Below are 22,765 nucleotides of genomic sequence, written 5' to 3' on the forward strand. Positions count from 1 at the left end.
AGTTGCAATCTTTAGAAATTCCAGTTTGGAAATGGGATCATATCACTATGGATTTCATAACCAAGTTGCCAAGAACATCGAAAGGGTATGATGCTATATGGGTGATAGTAGATCGGTTATCTAAATCTGCACACTTCTTACCTATGAAAGAGTCATATTCGATGGAGAGATTGGCAAAATTATACATTGATGAGATAGTGATACGACATGGTGTTCCTTTATCAATTGTTTCTGATAGAGATAGTCGATTCACTTCTATGTTTTGGAAGAGCTTCCAAAGAGAAATGGATTCACAAATTAAGCTAAGTACAACTTATCACCCTCAGACTGATGGACAAAGTGAACGAACTATCCAAACATTAGAAGATATGTTGAGAGCATGTGTCATTGATTTTGGAGGGTCATGGGATAGTCATTTGGCTTTGGTGGAATTTGCGTACAACAATAGCTATCACTCAAGTATTCAGACAGCACCTTTCGAGGTTCTGTATGGACGCAAATGTCGAACTCCTTTGTGTTGGAATGAAATAGGTGAGAAACAGTTTGCTAGGCCTGAATTAGTTCAGCAAACTGCATATAAAATTGAAGTAATACGGGAACGAATGAAAGAAACACAAGATAGACAAAGAAGTTATGCAGATAAACGTCGGAAGCCGATTGAGTTTCAAGTAGGTGATAGAGTAATGTTGAAAGTATCACCTTGGAAAGGAATAGTACGTTTTGGTAAGAAGGGAAAGTTAAGTCCAAGATACATTGGACCATTCCTTATTATTGGAAAGATTGGAGAAGTAACCTACAAATTAGAACTTCCTTTGGAACTAAGTGGAATWCATGACACGTTTCATGTGTCAAATTTGAGGAAGTGTTTAATAACTCCAGATGTAGCAGTACCATACCTGAAATTAAGGTAGATGAGAGATTATGTTTTGAAGAAACCCCTGAACAGATTACTGACTATAAAGTAAAGAAGTTGTGAAACAAAGAAATTGGGTTAGTAAAGGTTCAGTGGTGTTATCATAAGGGACCAGATGCCACCTGGGAATCAGAGTCTGAGATGCAAATGAAGTATCCCTACCTTTTTGCTTAAATGGAATTTCGGGACAGAATTCTTTTAAGGAGGGAATGTTGTAATATTCAGATTATTATATTAGATTTAATAATTTAAATCTTTATGTTTTTATGAATATTTTATGTAGAAGTGTGTGGGTGTGGGTGATATGTTTATATGAATATTTTATTTAGAAATATGTGGGTGTGGGTGACGTGGTTTTGATTAAGCCGACCTTTGAGGGGCGGTCTAAGTTTATCTGAATATATTATGTAGAAGTGTGTGGGTGAGGGTGACGTGGTCATGCTTAGCCGACCTTAGAAGGGCGGTCATACATTTACTATAAATAGCAAGTGTATGTGAAAGAAAAAGAGGCCTAACACACCTTTGAAACACTTTTTACATTAGGAAAGACTCCTTGGTGAATCTTACGGTTTGGCARAAAAAGAAGAARARAATTCAAAGCTAGAATATCTGATTTCTAAGGTGAGTGTATTAAAGCTTTGAGTATAARTTGTTTACATACAATTTAGTAGTATTTGGAACTGGCCATTATGAATATAATATGTTGAAATATATGTTAAGTCTGGTTAGTTATATTAGAGGCTCTGATCGTGTGACCAGAAGCTCTGGAAGAATGACTAGAAGCTCTGGTAGAGAGACCAGAGAGGCTCTTGTAGAATATATTATAAGTATGGTTTGGAACCAGAGGCTGTGGCAGTGAAACCAGAGGGGCTCTGGTAGAGAGACCGGAGGGGCTCTGGTAGAGAGACCGGAGGGGTTCTGGTAGAGAGACCAGAGGGGCTCTGGTCGAGGGTGTTAAAATACATTCTAAGTCTGATTAGTTCAACCAGAGGCTCTGGTCGTGTGACCAGAAGCTCTGGAAGAAAGACCAGAGGGGCTCTGGTCCAAATATGTTGAAATATTTTTCTAAAGTGTGATTTAGAACCAGAGGCTCTGGTCATGTGACTAGAAGCTCTGGAAGAGAGACCAGAGGGGCTCTGGTCCTAGTTGTCGATATAATTTCTAAGTATTGTTTGAAACCAGAGGTCCGATGGACCGAAGCTGTGTGTTTTGGCGGTGTAACCGCGAGAGAGATGTAATGGCGGTATAATCGCGAGAGAAATGAAATGGCGGTGTAACCGCGAGAGAGATGTAATGGCGGTGTGACCGCGAGAGAGATATGTAATGGCGGTGTAACCCCGAGAGAGATGAAATGGCGGTGTAACCGCGAGAGAGATGAAATGGCGGTGTAACCGCGAGAGAGAAAAATATGTTTATGTATCGAAACAGGTTTGCTTTTAAACTTATTGTTTAGAATGTATGTTGTTTGTTTAAGATTTATACACTCACTAGACCTTTTTGGTCTAACACTCAGTTGTTGGATTAACCGGTTTTGCAGATCATCATACCTCCCAGGATAAAGGAAAGCGAAAAGTTTAGTGTTGATTGCATTTTGTTTACTCATATATGTATTAATTTTTTTTGTTAGTCCATGTTTTGTAACAATACTATATTTAGTACTATGAGTATCAACATGTGGATTATCTATTCATGGGCTTTATGGGTTGTTACATCGGAAAAACTGTTTTATATGAATTCAATGTTATTTCTGATGATAAAAACAATATATTGAAAAAATATCATAGTTATCGAGGACCCATTTTTACATCTCGCCCAGAGTCTAAAAAATGTCAGGAACAGACCTGAAGATAGGTCAAAGGTTCGATCTCGCCATCCCCAATTAGCCTTAGCTGCCCAATGAACCAAAAAATACCCTTTGATATTGATGTCATTATTAACGGGTTTAGTATGGAACCGATTCATAGGTTTTGTATGGGATTGGTTTTTCAAAATTCTTGGACCAAAAAGCATATTTTCAGAAATAGAAAACCAAAATTCAATTGGGATAAAAGTGAAAGGTGTAGTTGTATCCACGCGAAAAGAGACTTGAATACGGCATGCGGTTTGTTCCTCTCCATAAATTCTCTGCTACGCCTTCAACCACCATTGCTCCTTCATTAACCATTGCCACCCCCTCTCTTCATCTCTAGAATCTAACATCTGTATCTGCTTGAGTCCTATTGCTAGATGAAGCTTCATCTTCTCCACCAATGTACATTCTCAACGACACGCCTTATATCCATTATCAAATTAAGAGGATCTTCGTTTTCTACTTCTGCAACGAAGCGGGAGGGTGGTGTTTCCATGGTGCAAGGAGCTTCAAGAGGCTTAGGGCTTGAATTTGTAAGCGTTTCCCTTTCACAATTCTACAATTTTGCAAATTTTATACTCCATTGGTTTTGGTTACCTGTAATTGGATGTTCATAAATTACCTTTTATGTGCTATTTATGTTCTCTGTGGACTTCTTCCATCATCACGCAATTTAGTTGTTCCCTCCACAAAAAGGTTAAAGCCATTTGCTTTTATAGGTGAATGAATTTCCGGTAGTAAATCGAAAAGGAGCACTTAGTCAGCGGAGGTTCATATAAGTTTAACATGACTTACGTTGAGACTTTCATGTTAACATTCCATACTAACATCTATTGACATTTAACATATCTACCATTCTCAGCAAATTTTGATTTCCTATGCGATCCTAATTATATATATATATATATGTGTGTGTGTGTGTGTGTGTGTGTATATATATACACACACACATATATACTGTTGATGGACATATTAAACTGTTTGATAGAGACTACATACAGATCTGTTTTCAGTTAACAGCAACAAGATTCTTCACAATTTTGAATTTTGAATGTGGGAAGTAAAATTTTGACCCAAATGTCAAAGTCTATCTCTTCTTTATCGATTGGTTGATGTAATGGCCTTAAACGTAAAATTTGAAAAGTTTTCAGTTCTCTGGAGCTTTGTAGTTTTTCTCTCTTTCTTGTCTGTTTATATTCTGAACTGACATTGTGCATGTTGATGCTTCTCTTAACTGGAGTAATAACATCAAAGAGTGCTGGGTTTTTTAGGTATTTTACTATTTCAGTGATAGCTGAAGCCCATTTCGTGTGGAAGTACCATGAAATCATGAGTGCTACTCCTGCAGTGCCGTAAGGTACTGCAACATTTGACACAACACAGATTAATATTGGTGGTTGATATGTAAGCCAAATGCATGAAAATCTATTTCATTGCTTTGTCTTTACATTTAACTGAAGTAATTCATATAGACCAAAATGTAGCAGTAGCTATTTTTGTGATGATTGTCATGGGGGCAAAGTGGTAAGTTGACTATGCACATTGAAGAAAGAAAGCATTGTAATTTTGTGGAGATCCCGAAGTTATTGTGGTAATAAGAGTATTTTGATAGGGGGTCCAATAAGTTTCAGACCAAGTATCTACATGGCAAGAAGAACAAAATAATATGTAGTTGGGCGATAATTGGATGAAGAACACAAAGAGTGTTAGATTAAAATACTCAATCCTCTTGTCATTAATATTGTAATGTTATCTTTATTAGAAGTACCTACGATATTACATGCTCTCATGTTGCCCCTCTTTATTTTACCAATTGTTTCTAGGATTCTCGTCCATAGCTCTTTTAGGGGTGTGAGCATTAACATGGATAAGTTATAATGTAGGTTAGAGGTTAGATCTAGGAGGTATGAGGTTGTTGATGGTCCCTTCTCGACCTGGATGAGACAGATATTTGTATACTTGTGTGCCAGAGATAAAACAATAATCTCATATGAATTTACAATATAGCCTTGTGGTTGTCATGCACAGAGCCTTCTTGGATGAAGATAAATATTATTCCAATAACTCATTGTCACGTGAGTCCAAGAATCGCAAACTTAATCTTGAAAGTCTTCCTGTGATGCAAAGGATATCGTTGCTCACACCATTCAAACTGTGTTGGTGTCTAGCCTTCTAAACATAACCCTGTGATGTCTAAGCATCCCTCTCCTTTCATCCCATTAATCGAGAAATATCTCTCGGCTTGTCTTAGCCACTCATGTGCCTCCTCACCTCTAAAAACCAACATCTCCGGTTTGTGAACACGACTTCAATTCTTATGATGATTGGCTTTGTAATTTCTATCCCTTTGTATTCCCCTATGTACCCCCCCTCCTAATGGGTAATTATTGGTTAGCCCACCTCTCGGGCCTCGTCAAACTTTCCTCTCTGATATCAACTCGTCGTCCTTGTTTCTCGACTATTCTCTAAAATTCTCCCCTTTGGTTTCTAAATTGATCTCTTCTTAGTTCCCCTCTATTTTGTCAATCCTCGTTATTGAACTCACATTAAAATCTTCATTGGAACAAAAAGTAAACCTTCTATTAGGTCCAAGGTTAACTCCATTGCTCTCAATAGGGCCTTGGGTTTGAAGTCTTTTAAATTCATTCGAATCCGGTCTACAATTATGGCCCAAATTGTTTCTGGTAATGTCTCTGCTAAGATAAGGCCCCATATTTTTTTTGAAAGGCAATAAATTTATTACAAAAAGAGAACCCAGAAATACGAGGAGGCAAAATTCTGCAACGAGCAGCATGCCAAAAGGACCAACAGCCCGCTACAAAACAAAATGATACAAAGACCCGGCCCGAACCTCGAACAGGACCGCCATTAACTTTGCCAATATGAGCCACTCAACCACTCTACCCAAGCAGGTTTCCTATGCTTAGCCCTGTTTGAGATCCAAAGAAATGAGCTCGACTAGATTTCGAAAAGCAGCTTTCTAATATCGATCCGAGCACCCCTTTCAAAAACCAGAGCATTTTGCTTCCTCCACAAGATGAATAGAGAAGACCAAATGACTGCTTCCCTTGCCGACGCTAAATCAGACTCACCATGCCGGTTTCCCAAATCAGTTCTTCAATCGATCTTCTTGACTGGAAATTTCCTCCGCACCAAGCAAATTTTTTCCCACAACTAAACACTAATCGAGCACTCCAGAAAGCAGTGATTAAGAGATTCTACATTACCATTGCATTTTGGGCAGAGTCTAGAGTCTACATCAAAACCCCTATCATACAAAATTTCCCTCACTGAATCCCTCCTTTACACAACCTCCAAACAAAGACGTTGACTTTCTTTGGTACTAAAGAACACCATCGGGTATTTCCAGGCCCATTGTGAGTATTCAGCAACCTATTATCCAGCAGACCCCTCAACTTTTTCAGAGTGAATACCCCATTTCATCCAAATCCCAAACCCATTTATCAGACCCAGAAGGATTAAGCGAGATAGGTTGCTGACTTGCAGCAGCCACAGAAGATCCTCAAACTCTCGACTGGCTCTACTCCCAAGGCATCTATCCCAACTCCACGGCCAACCTTCTACTCCAGCTGGACCAATCATATCTCCCGGTTTCACCAATTTTACCCTTTCTAAAGCCCACAAATGTGGAAATCTATCTTTTAATATACCACCTTCCAACCAGCGATCTGACCAAAAGTCGATATCTGCCCATCACCAATACTTCTACTAAACGAGTCCGAGAAATATAAACCTAAATCCTCTATCTCAGTTATCGCCTTAATCACTCCTCCCCACGTGCCCCCAAGCATGCCCCTACTATCTTCTACCACTAAAGCTACTATCTCTACTGTAAACGCTCGAGATAGTTCTATGCCACAAAACTCCTCTCTCTGATTTGAATCTCCAAAGCCATTTCCCCAGCAAAGCCAAATTAAATGCTCGAATACTCCCTAGCCCTAACACCTCCCCCATTTGAGCATATCACAAATTGCCATATCCTACTGAACCCATGAAGGATAACGCTACCTGTCACCCCCTCCCCAAAAGAATTTCCTTGATCTCTCAAGGGTTTGCATGTTGCCTATCGGGGCACTATACAAGGAGAAAAAGTACAATGGTAGATTGTTCAGCACGGATTTAATTAGCGCGAGTCTTCCACCCATTAAAATAAGCTTACCCGTCCAGATGTCTAGTCTAGATTTTAGATTTTGGATAACCAGCTGCGAAGATGCTTCTCGAACCATCGAGGCTCCACTCGGGAGGCCTAAATACGTGAAGGGAAGAAATCCCGAGTCGCAATTTATAATTGTCGTTGCTTATTCTATAGACTCCTTTTCTACCCCAATTCCATATAACTTGCTTTTCGAGAGGTTTACTTTAAGACACGATGCTTATTGAAAGCAAAGGAGTAAAGCTCTTCGGTTCTTTTAAGTTTGTCTGACTCCATTTTCCAAAGAAAAGAGCATCATCGCCAATTGAAGATGAGAAACCTCGACTTTGTCTCGACCAACCTTCACTTCTTCAAAGAGTCCCTTAGACTTTGCTTCTTCCATGACAATATTCATCCCTTCCATCGCAATAAGAAAAAGGAAAGGTGATAAAGGATCACCTTTAACACATATTTTTATTAAGCCCAAATTGGTAATCATCATTCATCACCTTCATTGCAATTTCTTTCCCTTTGTTGTTGCTCCTCTTTCCCTTTCTCTTTTTTTTTTTTGTCATTGCCTTTAGGGCTATGATGTGGGTCTCAATCAACATTAGTTCCTCCATGGAAGCGAGCCATGGCTCGATTGTTAGGTGCTAATTTTAATCAAAATAGTTATTTTTTTTTGCTATATTGACTTGGCTATTACCTATAAATAGGTTGGGTTATCCTCATTTGTGAATAATCCCAATTTCGAAAATAAGATTCCTTTGATTTCCCAGTCCTTCCAAAATTCTCTCTACATCGTTTTCTCTAATTTCTTGACAAACTGGTATTAGAGCGTTAGGGTTCCTTCCAATCGCTAATCATTGGTCTCCTCCTCAATCGATTTGGATTTAGCCTCATTATCGATTCTGATTTTGTCTTTGAGTCGCATTTTTCTGGAATCGTTTCTGTTAGCAAGTGATTGAGTCAATTTGGTGTCTGATTCAAGGTGAAGCTTCTCGATTCTGGAAATCGATGGTGTAAATTGACGGATTCAGCAGTCCATTTGAGGAATCGGCAACAACAGTCAATTTCTAAAATTCATCCGGTCTAAATTGATTCTTCTACAATCAATTCTGTTGTTGGATGCTCAATTGGAGGTATCGACTTGTGACCAGGAATCAAACTTGATGTTTGATTTCTTGAATGGTCGATTTTTTGGGGATCAATTTTTGGATTACCGATTTTGGACAACCAATTTAGAAATTGCCGACTCAATTGAAGATTAGTCTCGATATTTGTTCTTGATTTCTCAGCACTGAATCTTGTACCATAGTTCTTTTCAAGATTTCAGAAAATGCCTCCACAAATGATCAAGATAGACAAGTTTACAGGAAAGAACAACTTCAACTTATGGAGAATTAAGATGAGAGATCTCCTAAAACAATAAGGCATATAAATTCCCTTGGCTGGTGAAAAGATATGGTTGAATCTGAGTTTGCACAACAAGATGAGAAGGCTCACTCTACCATCTTGTTGTCTTTGGCGGATGAGGTGATTTATGAAGTTGCCGATGAGGAGACTGCTGCGTCTTTATGGCTGAAACTAGAGTCTCTACATGACCAAGTCCTTAACGAACAAGTTGTTAAAGCAGAAGGTTATTCTTATTACGAATGAAGGAGGGAATGCCCTTGAAAGAACATCTTGACGAGTTAAACTCCATTCTTATGGATTTGAAGAATGTTGAAGTCAAGATTGAAGATGAGGATGCCGCCCTCATTTTATTGGTTTCGTTGCTCATTTCATATGAATATTTTGTCAACTCGTTCGTTGTTGGTAGAGACACAATTACTATGGAAGAAGTTCGTTCAAGTTTGCACTCACGAGAGTTGCGCCATAAAGCTTCAGGAAGTAGTTCCGAAAGCCAATCGATGGGCTTGTTGATGGTAAACGGAGATAGAGACAGAGGCAGAGATAAAGGCTGAGAGAAAGGAAAAGGGAAGTGGAAAAGTAGAGGCTGATCAAGATCGAAGACTAGAGGTCCAAGTGGAAAACTGAAGGGATGGCTGCCATTATTGTAAAGATCCGGGTCATTGGAAAAATGGGTGTCCAAAACTAAAGACAAAAGGATCCGCTGCTGTAGCAAAAGATGATTCGGGTTCGGAGGCTGAATGGTGCTCTCGGTGGTTGATTGCAAAACTCAGTCAGAGGTATGGATTCTTGATTCCACATGTTCATTTCAGATGACACCACATAAGGATTGGTTCAACACCTATGATAAGATTGCAATCGGAAATGTCTTGATGGTGCAATGTTGTTGGAATTGGATCGGTGAGCATCAAAATGCATGATGGGACAGTGAGAACTCTAACAGATGTTCGTCGTATACTCGGGTTGAAGAAAAACATGACCTCTTTGGGAGTGTTGAACTCAAAAGGCTTCAAGTGCACCGGTGAGGGTGGAGTAATTCGGGTCACTAAGGGTGCATTAGTAGTGATGAAAGGAGTCAAGAGAGGTACCTTGTATGTGCTTAGGTAGCATGGTTGTTGGATCAGCAGCACCAGCCCTTAATCCTGTAGAGAATGAGTCAGATTTGACAATCTGTGGCACACGAGGCTAGAGCATGTTAGTGAGAAAGGCATGGTAATTCTCAGCAAGAAAGGACTTCTTGGAGGTCATAGAGTTGCTGAATTGGGCTTTTGTGAGCATTGTTTCTTTGGAAAACAAAGGAGAGTTAGTTTTTCAAAAGCTGTCCATACAACCAAGTCGACTTTAGATTACCTTCACGCTGATTGTTGGGGTCCCTCGCAAGTTCCCTCATTTGGTGGTGGTTGTTACTTCCTCTCAATTATTGACGACTACTCTAGGATGACTTGGGTATTCGTCGTGAAGCATAAGAGTGAGTCTTTTGAGAAGCTTAAAGATTGAAAAGTTCTCATTGAAAATCAAGTTGGGAAGAAGATAAAGCGGCTGCGAACGGACAACGGATTGGAGTTTTATTCAAGTGAGTTTGATCAATTTTGTGAAGATGAAGGAATTACAAGGCACCGAACGGTTAGGCACACTCCACAGCAGAATGGAGTAGCCAAAATGATGAATAAAACGCTGCTGGAAAGAGTGAGATGTATGCTGTCAAATGCAGGGTTGACTAGAAGTTTTTGGGCAGAAGCGTTAAACACGGTTTGCTACTTGGTGAATAGATCCCCGGAAACGACAATTGATTGTAAAACTCCTATTGAGGTGTGGTCGGGTAAGCCAGCTGATTACACGGGCTTAAGAATATTTGGTTGTCCTTCATACTACCATGTTAGTGAAGGAAAATTGGAACCAAGATCAAAGAAGGGGTTGTTCATGGGATACAAAATTGGAGTAAAGGGCTGCAAAATTTGGTCTCTTGATAAAAGAAAGGTGATTCTCAGTCGTGACATAGTGTTTGATGAGGAGAGTATGTTACGTGGCGTGAGGTATTCATCTACTCCAAGTGTTTAAGAGGAGAGTGTGTCCGAACAAGTGGAGTACGAGTTAAATGGTCCTGATGAAGGCGAGAATACTGCTGGAAAGCCCAGTAACTCGCCTCAAACTGAACCTGTTGTGCCCGAAAATCAGCACCAACCTGCAGAATTTCGATCTATAGCATTAGATAAGCCCAGAAGACAAGTTGGTAGGCCAATTCGATATGGTTTGATGACATGGTGGCCTGTGCTTTGCAAGTTGCTGAAGAAATGGAGTTCTTTGAGCCATCTACTTACAAAGAAGCAATCACAACGAAGGAGGCTAATGTGTGGATAACAACCATGAGTGAAGAGATGGAATCCCTTCACAAGAATAGAACTTGGGAATTAATGAAGTTACCTCAAGGCAGAAAAGTTGTGACCTGTGAGTGGATCTTTAAACGGAAAACGGGGCTGCGAGGAGCTGAAAGTGTGAGATACAAGGCCCGTTTGGTGACTAGAGGTTATAGCCAAGTGCAAGGGGTTGATTATAATGAAATTTTCTCGCCGGTCGTGCGTCATACATCCATTTTCGGGTGTTGTTGGCATTAGTAGCACAAGCAAATTTGGAGTTGGAACAATTGGACGTTAAAACAGCTTTCTTACATGGTGAGCTTGAAGAGGAAATCTATATGAGTCAACCGTAGGGTTTTGTAGCTCAAGATAAAGAAAAATATGTTTGTAAGCTCAAGAAATCGCTTTAAATCTCCAAGACAGTGGTATAAACGTTTTGACAGCTTTATGGTGAGTCATGGTTTTACTAGAAGCCTTTATGATTGCTGTATATATCATAAGAAAGGTGCTGATGGTCACATGTGTATCTGCTACTTTATGTGGACGATATGTTAGTAGCTGCTCGTGATAAGGCTGAAATTAAGAAGTTAAAAAGACTCCTTAATTCTGAGTTTGACATGAAAGATTTGGGGGCTGCTCAAAAGATTCTCGGTATGGAGATTATCCGAGATAGATCTAGATGTAAACTTTTCTTGTCCTAAAAAAGTTACATTTTGAAGATACTTTCTCGATTTGGTATGGCTTCTGCAAAGCCTGTGTGCATACCTTCATCGGCAAATTTCAGATTATCAGTGGCTTTGGCAGGAGATTGTATTGTAGCTGAATTTTCAGATTCTGATTGCGCAGCTGACCTTGACACACGGAGGTCATTAACGGGATATGTATTCACTGTTGGAGATGCCTTAGTGAGCTGGAAAGTGACGTTACAGCCGTCTATTGCTTTGTCTACAACAGAGGCTGAATATATGGCTCTTATGGAGGCTGCAAAAGAAGGGATTTGGCTGAAAGGTTTGCTTTGAGATCTTGGGTTTCATCAAGATTAGACTGTAGTTTTTTGTGACAGTTTGAGTGCTATTTGTCTTGCAAAAGACTAGGTGCATCATGAGAGAACGAAACATATAGATGTTCCTTATCACTTTATACGTTCGGAAAGGAGAATTAAAGTGAAGAAAGTGAAGATTGATGACAATCCGACTGATGCACTAATGAAACCCATTTCTTTGAACAAGTTTAGGCATTGTTTAGATCTCCTAAACATTGATAGCGGGAAGTAAAACTTTTACTGTACTAGAATTAAAGCCAAGGTGGAGATTTGTTAAGTGTGGCTTTAATTAAAATAGTTAGTTTTTTTTGCTTTCATGACTTGGCTATTACCTATAAATAGGTTAGGTTATCCTCATTTGTGAATGATCCCAATTTCGAAAATAAGGTTCCTTCGATTTCCCAGTTCTTCCAAAATTCTCTCTACATCGTTTTCTCTAATTTCTTGACAGCTCGATTTTTCCCTCCATCTAAACGAACTCGACCTCTATCTCTAAAATTCGTTCTACCATAGTTGAATGGTCCAACTCGATCCCCCTCAACAATTTTCCTTCCAATTCTTCCACGCTTTTGGATGCCATAAGTTTCTAGACCAATTTGACAGAACCTCGACAAATTTTTAATAAAACGTGGACTGATTTGTAGAAACCTGTCAACTTGATAATAACAGCAGAAACCAAATTGTATTGAAAATGGACAAGTCTAGTTTGGCCTATATTTCAGAGATAAGCCAACTCTCCATGATGCTTACTTGTTCACTCACTTGTCTTTGGTCTTTTATAACGAAAATAGTATGACAATCTAATTCCCCTCCCACTCTATTTAAAGAACTCCCTCGCAAAGCAAATACTGAAATTGCATTGTTCAAGTAGTAAGTGGCTCTCACCGGCCTAAAAAAAACTCCCACTCGCTTGTCTATTTGACAAAAACATTTCTAAGTTGGGTGTTTGCGGAAATAGCCTTCCTACTCCCCAGGGATAGAGATAAAGTCTGCTGATATTTTGGCCGTGGGATATACTGAGTAGGTTTGGTTTGGTTTAACAAGGTAATGTTTGTATTTACATGATTGATAGCTATTTATGTATAGGAGATTAGCATAGGATAGTTTTGTACTTGATTCGATTATAGTTATTGAATATTGAGATATGCATCTTGGAAGAAAACCTACACTCTCGTAAGTAGGCAATTTTGTTTCCTTGTTGTTCTACCAATGAAATTGTTTTCCGGCTCTATCAATTTGATATTAGAGCATCTCGTCCCAGGACCAATGACAACGAAGCAAGTCGCTGAGTTGGAAGAAAAACCAGGGCATAAATCAAAGAGTTTAGATCTACGATATTCGCCTGGTTCACCACAATGGACAAAATATTTGCTTCCCTGTTAGAGTTTATATGTCAAATTGTTGTGACCCAAATCCCACAGGCTGATGGAGTGCAGGCCAAAAAGGGGCCGAGAGAAGGGGATGAAGTTCATTCGAATTCAATGGGCAAGGGGGAGCAGAGTAGGGACGGGTATAAAACCGTAACAAGAAAAAATGAATGGTCATCATGGATGGTACAGACTTGCAAGGGGATTTCATGTGTGGCTATGGCAAGGGCGGGGGACACGTCTCTAGGGGAGACAGAGGCATTCGATTGGGTAACAGTGTGAACAGGAATCATGGTGATGGATTTCACAGCGGTAATGGCTAACAAGAAGGACTGGCGGCTTCCTTATAGCAGTAATGCCACAAAAGGGCTCTTGCATGGAAAAGAAGCAAATGAGAGGGGAGTGACAAGCAGATGTGGCTAGAAAACACTTTGGGAGGATACCGCCAAGCTTAGGCTCACGTATCAAAGGGAGAGGGGGCCGAACAAGGGGCCTAAAGCCCTCAACTTACTGGCCTTCATTTTGGGCTTGAAGTGGGGCTTGAATACAAGTCTGATTTTAGTTTGGTAACAATTTCTATTTTGGGCAGTGAGAAGGGGATCCGAAAGCCTTTGAACCTTAGTTTCTCGTCATGGAAGTTGGGCTCCATTTTGAAGTTCTTTTATGGGTTCCATGCAAGGGGAATACAAAGGAGAAATTGGGATCCCGTGGACAAGCCAAACATCTCATAGAACCATATTTTCATAAACAAACCAAGCATATCATGGTTAATGCCATTTTATCAATGAGAAAGTAGTTGGAATCTCTCATGAACCCCCATCAATAGAACGAGTTTGGCTCGATGAGTATAGCAAGTTGCTGATGTATTGATGAGCAGGGACGGACCCAAATTTTTTTTCATACGATGGCACCATATAATTAATATAATATAATATACATCTAAAAATAATTACAAAAAATATGGTATTATAGTACCGATAAACAATTCCTAAACTTGTACCCGACGCGTCTTCATTTTTTGAAAATGGTCAATATATACCCAAAAATAATTACAAAAAGTATGGTTTTTATAGAATTGAGAAACAACTCCTAAATTTGTCCTCGGTGTATCTTCATCTTTTGGAAACGATCAATGACATCTTTGTTTTTAACATTACTAAGGGCTTCCTTTTCTATGGCACAAATGAGGGCATAATTCAAAAAATCATCACCAATTCGATTACGTAAATCTGTCTTGACAAGCTTCATCGCCGAAAAGCATCTTTCAACAGTAGCAGTTGCAACAGAAAAACCAATGTTAGTTTCAATAACCGGTAGACTAAAGGATGAGAAAGATGCTTTCTTGTTGCCACCATTAATCTGGCKAGGTCGGCAATACCGTTTAAGTTGGCAAATCTGACATCATTATAAACAGAATGATAGTAGATGTCAAGTTCGTGCTCAAGAATGATCCTTTCCTTGTCTTCAAAATCTCGGGGATACATATGACTCAACTTCAATAGGCTTGATTTGTTAAACTGAGAAAACGAATTGCGTGGATTCAGAGCTGCCATGTTTTGAAGCAAGTCGCTGCTTATCTCACCAAAACGATCACCAAACTCTCGGATCTGCATATCCAAAACAGTGTTGAATATATCATAGTTATAATAATGTTGATTGTTAATGTTCATCCTTTTCCTTGAACTTTTTGTATTAACATAAGCTTCAGCCATATCCAACTTCACAATCTTATGTTTATCACAAAAAGAGTAGCATTTCTCCAAAACTTGATCAAACCCATTTTCTCTCAACATTTGTAATTGACCTTTGGTTGTTCCTATCAAATCAATAGCTTCCAAGATGTCTTCATCTTTCCTTTAAAGAGCTTGAGACAATGAATTTGTTAATCCTAAGATCGTTCATATCAAGTGCGTATAAAAGACAAATTCAAATGTCTTTAAGTATTATAAAAGATCTCTTGCTTGAAGCCGACTAGCTCCATTATCACCATCATCTTCGACCTATTCAAGCACCTGTATAACCTCTGGAAACAAAGCAATCAAACTCACGATTGTTTGAAGATGAGAATTCCATCGTGTATCTCGAGCTCGGACAAGGGAAATCTCTTGGTTTAACCCCTTACCAGTCTCAATTTCGTTATTTCCAATTTCTTCTTGAATTCTCTCTTTGTGACTTTCTCGTAGCATATCTTTTCGTTTGCAAGAAGAGTTTACAACAGTAACAACCAACGCAAGCAAATCAAAGAAGACCTTAATACCTTCGTGTTTTTTTTTTTGCAACCGCCACAACTACTAACTGAAGTTGATGGGCAAAACAATGTATATAAAATGCCGAGTCATTATCGCTCAAGATCAAAGCTTTCAACCCATTGAACTTACCATTCATGTTGCTAGCACCGTCATAACCTTGTCCTCTTACCTATTTTAAAGATAAATTAAGCTATTTAGCTAAATATTCAATGATATAATTAAGACTTAAAGCAAATAAATTATTAAGAAACTTTTTTACCTTTGTGAAACTCAATCCATGTTTTGCAAATAAAGCATCCAGGGCAGATTTAAGACTTACAGCAGATGTATCCATGACATGAAGAATGCCGAAAAATCTTTCTTGAACACAAATCTTTCTTGAACAACTCCGACTTTGTCAACAAACCTCAAAACCACGGCCATTTGTTCTTTTCTAGAGACATCACTAGACTCATCCACCAACAAAGCAAATACATCATCACCAATTTCCCCAATAACGCCTTTCAACACCTCTTCTGCAAAGCAAGTAACAAGATCTTTTTGAATCTTTGGAGATGTCAATTGATTGTTCTTCGGAGCATTTTGTAATATAACCTTTTCAGTCTCCCCATTTGTTCTTCCGATTAATTTTAAAGTCCCCAAGAAAAGCCCTTTGTACATAGACTTTTCCGACTCATTGTTGCCACGAAATCGTAAAGCATTCTCCAACAAATATCTACAAACTTCAACGGGAGCATTCAATCGCATGTGGTACTCGGTCTTCATGAGTTCTGTTTGTTTACGAAGGGCAATAACAATTGATTGGTTTTGGTTAACCAAATCTTCACATTTTTTAAGTGCTTTATGGTGAAAACTATTAACCTCACCCTCATGATGCATAAGTCTATCTTTTTTACTCCAACTATTGAATCCCTCCGCCACAAATGCCTCTATCCCATGATTCCCACCTTGGTCTCTGAACAAGTAACAAGGCAAACAATATGCTCTGTCTACTTTTACACTGTATTCCAACCATTGAAATTGATCAAACCAAGTAACAACAAACCGTCTTCCTTTAGCCCCTATAACTTTGGTTGGAAAGATGTGACCTCGTGGTTGAAAAGGACCCCTTACCAAGTATTGCCGTCTAATTTCGTCTCTTTGATTTGGGTTATAAATTATAATTTTGGTTCTCTCTGATGGATCCCAAGGAAGATCGTTAACATCAATCACATTGTTGGATGCATCATTATTACCGGTTGATGATGAAGCTTTTCGTTTCAAATATTTTTCCATAATGAATGAGTTATGTAAATCTAAGTAATGAAAGCAATAATAAGTAATCAGTAATGAGTAATGTAAATTAGTAAATCTAATCAACATCTGAAAACTAAACATCATCAACTAAACTAAGTAATCAACTAATGAATTGATCAATTTGTATTTTGTAACTCAGTAGTCAGTAACACAGTGTCACAGTCTGTCAGTCAAGTAGTCAACAATTCAATTTTATTCAATCATCAATTCATCATCAAATTCAAGAGTTAACTTAAGTAATCACTAATCAAGTAGGTAATCAACTAAAAGTCTAAGATTAAGAGTAAAAATGGATACCTAAAATGGGTAAATATGAAAATAGAGATCAAATCATCAACTCATCAAGTGAGAATCGTTCGAGTGAGTCTTCAACTCTTTAAGAATCGTCAGAGCAGAGTGAGTCAGTATCGAGTCTTCAAGACTCGTTCCAATCAATGAATCGAATCGATTCTCGCTGTCCCTGGTAGTCGCCTTGTCAGCTTGTCGTTGTCGCTCACTCGCTCATTCGCACCAGATCCTTCGTCGTCACTCACTCGCACTCGCAGCAGGTATACGCGTTTAGGGCTTTGGGCCTTAGGGCTTTAAGCCTTAAGGCTGTTGCAGACTGTAGTTCACTTTATTTGGGCTTACTTATTTGATTATTCTATTTTTTGGGCTTTGCAATTTGCAATTTGGAGATGTCAATTGGGCTTTATTTTGTTTTGGTTTTAGTTGCACTGTTTGAATTTCAGGAAAATACAGTAGCACCTTCCAAAACGATGTGGTAGCACCGTTAACAAACCTAAATTTTTTACCCTTCGGTGGCTAAATAATACGGTGGCACGTGCCACCCATGCCACCACACCAGGTTCGCCTGTTGATGAGGCCACTACAAGGTCCACAAATAGCCTTATGTGGATGAGTTGGGCATGTTGGCATGTATGGTCAAACTTGAGGAGTATCACACATAAGATTAAGCAAGTCTTTTTAATTCTATTATTGTTGCTGTGCTCACAATTAAGGTTTCATGTCTCAACCCATGACTCTTAGGTGCTATTTTATGAGGTGCTGAAGTCTTGAAGTCTTATTTCATTTTTTACTGATAAGAGTTGGTGTTGAAGTCTGAAAGCAAATCAATAACATTGTTTTTGTTAACGGTGCTACCGTATCGTTTTGGAAGGTGCTACCGTATTTTCCTGAAATTCAAACAGTGCAACTAAAACCCAAACAAAATAAAGCCCAAACAAAATGCAAAGCCCAATTGACATCTCCACTTTGCAAACTGCAAAGCCCAAAAAATAGATTAATCAAATAAGATAAGTAAGCCCAAATAAAGTGAAATGCAGTCTGCAACAGCCTTAAGGCTTAAAGCCCTAAGGCCTAAAGCCCTAAACGCGTATACCTAGTGCGAGTGAGCGACGACGAATGATCTGGTGCTAGTGAGCAACAACGACAAGGCGACAACCAGGGACAACGAGAATCGATTCGATTCATCGATTGGAACGAGTCTTGAAGACTCGGTACTGACTCACTCCGCTCGGATGATTCTTGAAGAGTTGAAGACTCACTCGAACGATTCTCACTTGATGAGTTGATGATTTGCTCTCTATTTTCAGATTTACCCATTTTAGGTATCCATTTTTACTCTTAATGTTAGACTTTTAGTTGATTACTTGATTAGTGATTACTTAAGTTAACTCTTGAATTTGATTATTGAATAAAATTTGAATTGTTGACTACTTGACTGACAGACTGTGACACTGTGTTAGTGACTATTGAGTTATAAAATACAAATTGTTCAATTCATTAGTTGATTACTTAGTTTAGTTGATGATGTTTAGTTTTCAGATGTTGATTAGATTTACTAATTTACATTACTCATTACTGATTACTTATTATTGCTTTCATTACTTAGATTTACATAACTCATTCATTATGGAAAAATATTTGAAACGAAAAGCTTCATCATCAACCGGTAATAATGATGCATCCAACAATGTGATTGATGTTAACGATCTTCCTTAGGATCCATTAGAGAGACCCAAAATTATAACTTATAACCCAAATCAAAGAGACGAAATTAGACAGAAATACTTGGTAAGGGGTTCTTGTCAACCACGAGGTCACATCTTTCCAACCAAAGTTATAGGGGCTAAAGGAAGACAGTTTGTTGTTACTTGGTTTGATCAATTTCAGTGGTTGGAATACAGTGTAAAAGTAGATAGAGCATATTGTTTGCCTTGTTACTTGTTCGACCAAGGTGGGAATCATGGGATAGATGCATTTGTGGCAGAAGGATTCAATAGTTGGAGTAAAAAAGACGGACTTACGCTTCATGAGGGTGAGGTTAATAGTTTTCACCATAAAGCACTTAAAAAATGTGAAGATTTGGTTAACCAAAACCAATCAATTGTTATTGCCCTTCGTAAACAAACAGAACTCATGAAGACCGAGTACCACATGCGATTGAATGCTCCCGTTGAAGTTTGTAGATATTTGTTGGAGAATGCTTTACCATTTCGTGGCAACGCTGAGTCGGAAAAGTCTATGTACAAAGGGCTTTTCTTGGGGACTTTAAAATTAATCGGAAGAACAAATGGGGAGATTGAAAAGGTTATATTACAAAATGCTCCGAAGAACAATCAATTGACATCTCCAAAGATTCAAAAAGATCTTGTTACTTGCTTTGCAGAAGAGGTGTTGAAAGGCGTTATTGGGGAAATCGGTGATGATGTATTTGCTTTGTTGGTGGATGAGTCTAGCGATGTCTCTAGAAAAGAACAAATGGCCATGGTTTTGAGGTTGGTTGACAAAGTCGGAGTTGTTCAAGAAAGATTTGTGTTCAAGAAAGATTTTTCGGCATTGTTCATATCATGGATACATCTGCTGTAAGTCTTAAATCTGCCCTGGATGCTTTATTTGCAAAACATGGATTGAGTTTCACAAAGGTAAAAAGGTTTCTTAATAATTTATTTGCTTTAAATCTTAATTATATCATTGGATATTTAACTAAATAGCTTAATTTATCTTTAAAATAGGTAAGAGGACAAGATTATGACGGTGCTAGCAACATGAGTGGTAAGTTCAATGGGTTGAAAGCTTTGATCTTGAGTGATAATGACTCGGCATTTTATATACATTGTTTTGCCCATCAACTTCANAGCAACATGAGTGGTAAGTTCAATGGGTTGAAAGCTTTGATCTTGAGTGATAATGACTCGGCATTTTATATACATTGTTTTGCCCATCAACTTCAGTTAGTAGTTGTGGCTGTTGCAAAAAAACACGAAGGTATTAAGGACTTCTTTGATTTTCTTGCGTTGGTTGTTACTGTTGTAAACTCTTCTTGCAAACGAAAAGATATGTTACGAGAAAGTCACAAAGAGAGAATTCAAGAAGAAATTGGAAATAACGAAATTGAGACTCGTAAGGGGTTAAGCCAAGAGATTTCCCTTGTCCGAGCTCGAGATACACGATGGAATTCTCATCTTAAAACAATCGTGAGTTTGATTGCTTTGTTTCCAGAGGTTATATAGGTGCTTGAATATGTCGAAGATGATGGTGATAATGGAGTTAGTCGGCTTCAAGCAAGAGGTCTTTTATCATACTTAAAGACATTTGAATTTGTGTTTTATACGCACCTGATATGAACGATCTTAGGATTAACAAATTCATTGTCTCAAGCTCTTCAAAGGAAAGATGAAGACATCTTGGAAGCTATTGATTTTGTGAACATGTTTTCAAAATTGTCAAAGAAGACTGCAATTATCAAAGAAGGTTGCATATACAATTTCAAATATTGTGGCCACATTTATTACAATTTAGACAATTGGAATTCGGCGCCTGACTTTGAAGAATTAAGTTACATGCTTTCACAACAACTAAAATGTGCCTATAAAAGGGGAGGTTGATTCTTCATTTGCTGATCATCCCAAACACATCCTTTTTTCACAGAATACATATATACAAAATCCTTTGTATTGTATTTTTCTATTCCAACCTTGTAAACACTTCAACATATAGTGAATTGGTTCTCGGCTTCCTCCGCCCGTGGTTTTTTCCCGATTTGGGTTCCACGTAAATCCTTGTGTCTATCTTACTTATTGTCTCGGTTCTTTTCGTTCGTGATTAATTACGCTTGATTAAAATATTAATTCCATTCCGCGTCAAACTAATATTATTATTATTTGCTCGGATTCTTGGGGTGTGTTTCAAACACATTTACAACAATTGGTATCAGAGCATCCAGGTTTTAATATTAGTTTGTTGGAATTATTATTTTAAGCGTTTAATCATGTCTTCGATGAAGTTCGATATTCCGTTACTGGATCGAAACACAAGATTCCCTTTATGGCAAGTCAAGATGAGGGATGTTCTCATCCAGATGGATCTACATCAGGCGTTGCTGGGCGTTGACAAAATGCCCGCATCATGGACAAACGAAGAAAAGGAGATGCGTGGTCTGAAGGCTTTATCTCAAAGCCGCTTACATCTATCTAATGATGTATTGCAAGATGTTCTGAAGGAAACTTCTGCGGCTTCACTATGGCTGAAATTGGAGCAGTTACTAATGACGAAGAGCCTACCCAACAAGCTGCATCTGAAGCAGCGACTGTTTAATCTCAAGATGATGGAAGGTGGCTCTCTGTCCGATCACATTTCCATGTTCAAAGAGTTAGTCAATAACTTGGAGAACATGGATGTCCAGTACGAGGATGAAGATTTGGCTTTATTCTTGTTGTCATCATTGCCCGAATCCTACAGCCATTTTCGGGATACTATCATCTATAGCCGCGACACTCTTGTGTTAGATGAAGTTCTTACAGCCTTAGACTCTAAGGAGAAGATGAAGCAGATTACAGGTGGAACAGAAACAAAGGCCGAAGGCTTAAATGCCAGAGGCAGAACAACAGACAAAGGTAAAAACTTCCAACAAGGCAGATCCAAGTCTAAAGGCAAACAGAAGTTTTGCAACTATTGCCACAAAAAGGGACATACTATCGACGAATGTTTTAAGCTGAAAAACAAGGAGAGGTTGGCAGACAGCAAAAAGGCAAGTACTTCGGCTGAAGCTGATGTAGCAGAGGCCGGTTGTATTGGAGAACTTCTAACAGTTTATTCAGATGAACTGGATTCTTCTGATGAATGGATTCTCGACTCTGGTTGTACTTTTCATATGTGTCACAACAGAAGTTGGTTTTACACATTTGAAAAGGTTAACCATGGTTATGTTCTGATGGGCAACAACTCTACATGTCCAGTTGTTGGACATGGTTCTGTCAGAATCCGAATGTATGATGGAGTCATCCGAACCATTGGGGATGTTTGATACGTCCCTGACCTTAGAAGAAATTTGTTATCACTCAGCACCTTTGATAAAAAGGGTTATGAGTTTGCCGGTAAAGCTGGAGTTCTCAGAGTTTTGAAAAATGACTCTGACTCACCGAGGGCGAGACGAAAAACCTCAGATCTTTACTTTCTCGAAGGGCAAACAATTTCGAGTGATGTTGCTGTCGCTACAAAGCCACTCTCAGAACCAGATCAGTCCCGTCTTTGGCACCTTCGACTCGGCCACATGAGTTTTCAAGGCATGTCAGAATTGAGTCGAAGAGGTTTACTTGGTAATCAGAAGGTGGTAGAGTTAGAATTCTGTGAAGACTGTATTTACGGCAAGGCAAAACGAGTGCGATTTATGAGTGGCGTTCACACGACGAAAGGGCCACTCGATTATGTTCACTCGGATTTATGGGACCAGCTCGAGTTGCTTCGAAAGGTGGAGCTATATATATGCTCACTATTATTGACGATTTCTCAAGAAAGGTGTGGTGTTTCTTTCTAAAGCATAAGGGAGAAGTTTTCTCTACCTTCAGAGATTGGAAAGTTCAGGTTGAAAAGCAGTCAGGTTTGACGGTAAAGTATCTGCGTACGGATAATGGACTGGAGTTCTGCTCAGAAGAGTTCAATGCCTACTGCCGAAAAGAAGGCATTAGTCGTCATCGCACAGTAGTCCATACACCTCAACAAAATGGTGTAGCGGAAAGGATGAATCGCACCATTATGGAGAAGGTCCGCTGTATGCTTTCTAATTCCAAGTTGCCAAAGTCTTTTTGGGCTGAGGCTGCTTCGACTGCTTGTTATGTTATTAACCGA

General features: G+C 38.9%; 1 protein-coding gene and 1 pseudogene across 1 annotated transcript; one reads left to right on the forward strand and one right to left on the reverse strand.

The window, feature by feature from the left end:
• Window positions 1-14,335: 14,335 nt before the first annotated feature.
• LOC112516227 lies at window positions 14,336-16,615 on the reverse strand. The gene is made up of 2 exons (XM_025123246.1): window positions 15,660-16,615; window positions 14,336-14,945 (listed from the first exon to the last, which is right to left on the reverse strand). The coding sequence occupies exons 1-2, from the start codon at window positions 16,613-16,615 to the stop codon at window positions 14,336-14,338; spliced, it is 1,566 nt and encodes a 521-aa protein (XP_024979014.1).
• Window positions 16,616-16,668: 53 nt separating this feature from the next.
• On the forward strand, window positions 16,669-20,526 carry LOC112516228 (annotated as a pseudogene).
• Window positions 20,527-22,765: the final 2,239 nt, after the last annotated feature.

This window comes from Cynara cardunculus (genome assembly GCF_001531365.2).
Source record: "Cynara cardunculus var. scolymus isolate 2C chromosome LG 8, CcrdV1, whole genome shotgun sequence".
Classification (NCBI taxonomy): Eukaryota; Viridiplantae; Streptophyta; class Magnoliopsida; order Asterales; family Asteraceae; genus Cynara; species Cynara cardunculus.